The 6,727-nt window shown below is 43.3% G+C and overlaps 1 protein-coding gene and 1 long non-coding RNA gene across 10 annotated transcripts in view; one reads left to right on the top strand and one right to left on the bottom strand.

Annotated features, from left to right (window-relative positions):
- Positions 1–6,727, bottom strand: part of LOC116283670 (uncharacterized) — a 29,447-nt gene that overhangs the window by 19,166 nt on the left and 3,554 nt on the right. The window lies entirely within an intron of this gene.
- On the top strand, positions 34–6,706 carry RSKR (ribosomal protein S6 kinase related). 2 transcript variants are annotated; one of them, XM_006212011.4, is made up of 12 exons: positions 34–437; positions 804–1,052; positions 1,150–1,233; positions 1,360–1,428; positions 1,795–1,864; positions 2,098–2,202; positions 2,387–2,427; positions 2,668–2,695; positions 2,806–2,895; positions 2,983–3,071; positions 3,197–3,307; positions 3,742–6,706. In XM_006212011.4, exons 1-12 carry the CDS (start codon positions 381–383, stop codon positions 3,964–3,966), a joined length of 1,218 nt encoding a protein of 405 aa, XP_006212073.1. In that variant the 5' UTR covers positions 34–380; the 3' UTR covers positions 3,967–6,706. The 2 variants fall into 2 exon arrangements, with proteins under 2 accessions (XP_006212073.1, XP_072795076.1); XM_072938975.1 differs by lacking the exons at positions 34–437; positions 1,360–1,428 and having other exon boundaries at positions 691–1,052.

Raw genomic sequence — 6,727 nt, 5'->3', positions numbered from 1 at the left:
GCATGGTTTCAACCTGTATCCTTCCCTCCCCATCAACCCAAGATACACCTTCTAGCTGCAACTCTAATGAGGGTGGCCTCTTCCCTCCTGCCCAAAGCTCTGTCACAGATACCTCCCAGTTCTGAGGTAACACTGGTCCCATGCTGATAACAGCTCTTGAGACCAGTGCACATTTTAGTCCTGGCTCTAAGCCTATTCTTAACTAGGGGGCATAGAATTTGGAGATAAGGGTGAAGTTTGGCTGCATTATTTGCATCTCTAGTCATGAACTGCAAAGAAAATGCAGGGCTCATGTGTAATGCAGCATGGGGTGGGGGAGGGAGGAACTGCTTATGTAACTGGGACAGCAGATTTAGCAGGAGAGGAGGCAGAGGCTGGGGATGGGAGCAGTGAGCTGTCGGCAGGGGCAACATGTCCAGATGGCTGCTCCTCGTAAGGTAGGCTATGGGGTCTGGCAGCCTGTTTAGGGGAGGTGAAGGAGGCATGGGAACTGACTGGTGATGTTAGTTGTCCATTATACGGGTGGGGCGGGGAGGTTTTACCATGAAAGTATCCCAGCCTTATAATGAGAGGTACAGGCTGAATCTCTGGTGGGGAAAATGTCTAAATACTGCTTTCCTAGAGGATTTTAATTAGGTCCAAGAAACCTAGGTAGGCCTTGGCCCAAAGCAAGGGTAGTGACACTTTTGCCTGGGGCTTAAAAATACATCTCTAGGGTTGAGATTTGAAGGAGTGCCTGCTAAGATAGGCAGAACTTGTAATGCCTCAGGGGCAGAAGCTTTAGTGGCTCCCTTGGTTCTCAGCAGGGTGGCAACAACCGGGGCCCCTGGGTCCGAGGCTGGAGGAGCCTCTGGTCAGGCATGGGGACAACCAGATCAGGTCTGGATGAGCTGTGGGGACTTCAGAGGCATCAGTGCCTGCACCAGGAATCTCTGGAGCCAGCCCCACTGCTAGTAGAGAAGCCTCTGCCTGAATGGCCAGTGCCTCAGTTCATCAACCTCTTTCTGCCGGAGTTTCCCATTAGGCCCCTTAGGGGGCATCAGCAGCTGAAGGTAGGTCAATGGAATCCTTGGAAAGAGTCTCAGTCTTGGGGAGAAATCTAGAAACAACCAGAGTCTCAGTTGCCCTGTTCTCCATTTCTCTGTACAGATTTTAGGCCTTGTGGCTAAAGGCTCCTTTGGAACTGTCCTCAAGGTGCTAGACTGTGGCCAGAAAGCAGTATTTGCAGTGAAGGTAGGGACCTAGGTACAATTTCACATTATTTTCTGGTCCCTGCCTCCAATCTTGATTCCAGAAAGGTTGGGAGGAATTCAATAGTACTATTTCCTTCTAGGGGTCATCACGCCTCTCCTTTTATAGGTGGTGCCCAAGGTAAAGGTCCTACAGAGGGACATCCTGAGGCAGTGTAAAGAGGAGGTTAGCATCCAGGTATGCACAGAGCCCTGGAAAAGATCCTATGAAGGACTAAACCTAGGTGGAGAAAGCACCTTTCTTGTCCAACTGTCTTGTTCTTCCTGGTTCTGATCCCTCCCTGTGCTTCAACCAGAGCAGATCCCAGGAAAAGAAGCTACAGGCAGAGTAATTCTGGGTCCTGCCAGGAAAATCTCTCCAGCATGTCCCAGTGTGTTCTATAGTACTGAGATTACCAGGCAGGCATGCCCAACTATTTAGTTCACCTGAAGTGAGAGATGGAAGCATCTGTTTCCTTTCTGCACAACTAGGTAAATCCTGACTTGTTGGTTGCCTTGATCCTCAGTGACCCTGTTCCTAACTTCCTGTCTTCTTCATTCATAGCGAAAGATCAACCATCCCTTCATACACAGTCTGGGGGACAGCTGGCAGGGAAAACGGCACCTCTTCATTAGTGAGTGACTGGCTTCTCTCCTCATTCCCAGGGGTCCTTCTACTGTACTCCGCACCTGAGATTACCCATCCCTTTGGTCTGTTCTACCTTTGCTCTGTTCCCCTTCTCATAGTACTTTCTCCCAGAGGGAAGAGAGAATAGCAGGTGGCATCAGCTTGGGCAGGAGGCATACAATGCCTTGAGCCCAGGCCTAGTAGCCTCCAAATATTGCCTAGACTTCTGGTGCTTTGCAGTGTGCAGCTACTGCAGCACAGACCTGCACTCCCTGTGGTCCACTGTTGGCTGCTTTGCTGAGGCTTCCATCCGCCTCTTTGCTGCTGAGCTGGTCCTGGTGCTGTGTAAGTGAAACAGAAGTGGTAATGGAAGTAAGGGAAGAATTAAGGGGGGAGGGAAGCAGAGAGAGGAGAACTGATACTAACTTTAGATGTCAAAGAACAGGGATAGGAATGGGGTGGGAGCTACCAGGGAAACTGAAAAGGACAGGAGACCTTCAGCACACACCATGCTTGCTGTCATCCACAGGTTATCTCCATGACTTGGGCATCATCCATCGAGATGTGAAGGTAGTTAAATACTTTTTCTTTTTGTCTGAGGAGGGATTTCAGTAAGAAGTTGCAACAGGTCCAAGAAATCTGCTGAGAACAGTTGACCTTGGGGCCTTCATGGGTGTTGAGGAATTTGGACAAGGGCCCTCCAAGTATAGTTGAATGCGGAGTAAAGTGTCTTCAGCTGGGAGGTGTACAGGATGAAAGAGGGTTGAAAGGAAGAGGATGAATAATAACTTCTCACCTGTGATTTTTCAGATGGAGAATATCCTTCTGGATGAGCGAGGTAAGTCCTTTTCTTTTCCTAGTCCCAGAATGAGAGGTACCTCAGACTGGGATTAAGTCACAGCTGAAGAGACATGGAATAGAGTGGTGCTGATGCCTTATTTTTCACAGGCCATCTGAAATTGACAGACTTCGGTCTGTCCCGCCACCTGCCCCAGGGAGCCCGAGCGTATACTATCTGTGGCACTCTTCAGTACATGGGTGAGAGAGAGGCTGAAGCTGATGGGTAAGCATTGGGAAGGAGGATAGCCAACAGATGTCAATGACAAGTATTTTTCAAATCTGTAGCCCCAGAGGTCCTGAGTGGAGGGCCTTACAACCATGCTGCTGATTGGTGGTCCCTGGGTATCTTGCTTTTCTCTCTGGCAACTGGAAAGGTGAGAGAATGGTAGTGATGTTTGGCAGAGAAGAGAGGAGTTGCCCTGTGGTGGGAAGAAGGAAGACCTTAGGAAATCTTGCTTTATTCTTACAAAGCAATGACACCCTCCCATCCTTAACTCAGTTCCCAGTGCCCGCAGAGAGAGATCATGTGGCCATGTTGGCAAGTGTGACCCACTATGACTCTGAGATCCCAGCTTCTCTTAACCAGGGGCTTTCACTCCTGCTCCATGAGGTAAGGGTGAGCTTTACTTTCCTTCTTGACTACAAACTGTTCACTTTTTTCCCTATCATTGAAGTGATATTTCCTCATTCCTCTGATTAATTATTGTTGGTGGGAGGCGGTGGCAGGGGGAGCTTCAACTTGATCAAGTACTAACCTCACTACTTGCCCTCTAAGCAGCACTTCAAATTTTACTCGTCCTCCAAAGCTCCTCCCCATCCGTAACAGGTCACTTCTGAGAGAGTGGGCCACAGCTCCTTTATATCCTACCTTTGCCCCCAAATTAGCCTGTTTCTCCCACTTTTCCACATTCTCTACTCTTTCGGGTTCTTCTCCCTGCCCTCCCCAGATCCATGAACTTATAATTTCTTTCTCCTTTTCCAGCTTCTCCGTTCAGTCCTTTTCCTATCCCAGTCCCTCATCCTTCATGCTTTATTTCCCTTCAGCTCTTATGCCAGAATCCCCTCCACCGTCTACGTTATTTGCATCACTTCCAGGTCCACCCTTTCTTTCGGGGTGTGGCCTTTGACCCAGAGCTCCTACAGAAGCATCCAGTGAACTTTGTCATGGAAACACAAGCTACCCAGCCCAGTCCATCATCGGAGTCTATGTTCTTCAAGGACTTTGACTGTAACCTGGAGTCCTACCTGGTCCACCTCAGCCTTGCATGAGCTCCTCTACTGTAGATGGGGGCCATCTAGGAACCTGAGGACCTCTTCCAGTGTCAACTCAGTATGACCACCTACATAATCCAGTTTGTTTTTACTTTGCAGCCTCTTATCATTCTGTTAATGTAGGTGCTGGACCAGAGTTCAGATCTTGGGCATTCTGCTATTGGCAGCTATGGTGTCCTAGTCCTTACCCCATCATACAGCCCATCTCTCAATTTAACATCTCAGATCACAATGTTGACCTTTTCCATTGTTTCATTTCTCCAGTGCTTATACCCTGAAGCTTTTAGCCAGAAGCTTATTCCACTTTTCCTTCTCCTTGTTTCTCTGCCATGTTTCCTTTTGTGAGCAAAAATAACACTTCATGGGTTCCAAAGGTGCTATTTTGTGTTGAATAGTCCTGTCAGAAGCAGTATGAATGTTTTTCAGAGGTCTCAAAAGCTAGCATTTCAATCCCTAAATATGCAGGTAAAACATATGATCTAGGGGCTCAAAGGCAGTCTAATTTTTAAAAATTTAAAAAGTCTGATAGCCTACTGTGAGGAAGAGAATAAGAAATGAAACATGGGTGGGTTAAATGTCCCTTCTAGGGGTAATTAACATAGCTATCCACTTTTTCCCCAAAACAAAACCTCTTTGAAAGACATAAGGATTCTTTTTTAAAAAATTTATTTATTTTATTAATTTTGGGTGGCGGGAGGAGGTAGTTATTTTATTTTATTTTAATTAATTAATTAATTAATTTCAATCCCCAGGATGGATTGAACCTAGGACCTTGCGCATGCTAAGCATGTGCTCTACCACTTGAACTATACCCTCCCCTCTGAGATAAGGATTCTTAAACTGATCATTTTCCTAGGTGGCCCAGGATTCAGTTTGTGATGGGCAAGCCAAGGGGGTTATGACATCAACCTTGAGATTTAAGGTTAGAGATGTAACTCAGGAATGTTTTCCTTTAGTAAGGGAAATTATCTTGACCTTAAATTTGTATATATTTCTGGCCTTTATGACTTCTTTTCATTTTTCTTAAACTAACTTCTGAAAAGCTTCATTTTCATTATTTTTTAGTTATATCTGATCTCTCTTTTCAGACCAAAGAGTCTGGGAAGTACTCTGTGTAGTATTTATAGTCATTTTGTTGCTGGATTAAGCCAGATTTTTCCCTGTACATAGCTGGCATTTTTTTGGCCTCTGCAGAACTGCTTTTTCTGGATTGCACTTTGGCAATCCATATGAAAATCCCTATGAAATTTAATTGTTGTAGATACCGTAAAGGGTTGTTTATCATTATAATTCATAACTCATAATGTTCTATTTAGGATACTTGGGAGAATTTCCTTTGAACTCAGTTATGCTTTTCCTGAATTGCTGTTTGGTTTTTATCTTCAAGACACTATATATTCAACTGACTCTATTTTTCTTTCCATACTGATGCTAGACCACTTAGAGCCCAGTTTGTGGCCCACCTTCAGAAAGTGTTGAGGACCTCATGTTATGTGTTTTGTATGCCAGCCACGTTCTTGGTTCCATCTTCCTTTTCTACGTTTACTTTCCTCATTCTCATTTTTCTGTTTTAATCTTTTTTTAAAAATTTTATTAGATTATCTGCATCTTTGTAAGCCTTTTAGAATGAGGTTAGGGTATAAATAAATAAAAGAATGTATCCTTAATCCTTTTGATTATCTCATTTGTTTCTCTTTAGATACTTTTTTAGCTTTATTATATATTTTAAAAGTTTTAATAACCAGAACTTCACATTGGATAAAAACTCTGAATACTAAGAATAGGAATTAATGGCTTCTAAAATAGTAGTTAAGAGTATTAGATTGGAATTTAGGAGACCTGGTGCCTTGATCCACCAATAAATATCTCAGTGTCTTTATACAAGTCATTTTAACTCTGGATTTTAGTTTCAACTAATGTATAAATGAGGGGATTATAACCACTGGTTCTTAATTGTGGGGGATGAGTTTCAGATTTCTGTGATGTTGTTTCAAAGGGCAGATGCAGATGATTTTATGACACTGTGTGTTTGGCCCAGTGTTAATGTTTAGGTAACCCAACATTATATAGCCTCTCTGATCACAGCAGCATATTGGGTTAAGTTCTTTTGGACATGGTTAACATAATGTCACTAGGGTCCCTTTCCTAGGTCATGTTAGATAGCTTAGAGACTGTGATCATGTAAGTGTAGTTTGAATCATTTCTTATCATATGAGGACATTTTTTAACATACTCTCTTCAATCAGTGGTGCATTACAGCAGTGATTCTCAGAGTAGAATGGAGGTAGTGATAGAAAATCAAAGTTTCAGAAAATATAACTTGAAATAGCACTGCTTCCACTCCTCGCCCTACCCCTAGTTTTGATATGCTTATCCCTGGAAGGCAGTCTTTCTTGCCACCCTCCATCCTCATTCAGAATCACTGACCTTTAAATATGATACCTTCTACTTATTCACATGAAATTCAGTTTGAAAAAAATTTTTATATACAACCTGAAATGATCTTTTAGTAGTCCTATATTTTGATTTTTCATTACCTAGAAGAAATCAGATATACCTTTAAGTATGGATATTTTATTCTACTCCTTTCTGTCTTTTCTAAGAATTTAAGGTTAGTCTTAACACCAGTTCTCATATTCTTCTTTTGAGAAAAGTGTCCTTACAGTTCTGCTTAGTGTTTTTTATGCCTAACCTAAGTTATTTTATCATATATTGATCTGTTTATTTGTTCACTTGTTCATTGATTTAATAAACTGGT

This window comes from Vicugna pacos, chromosome 16 (assembly GCF_048564905.1).
Source record: "Vicugna pacos chromosome 16, VicPac4, whole genome shotgun sequence".
NCBI lineage: Eukaryota > Metazoa > Chordata > Mammalia > Artiodactyla > Camelidae > Vicugna > Vicugna pacos.
Note: the sequence above shows the minus strand (reverse complement) of the source record. Positions and strands in the feature narration are given on the sequence as shown.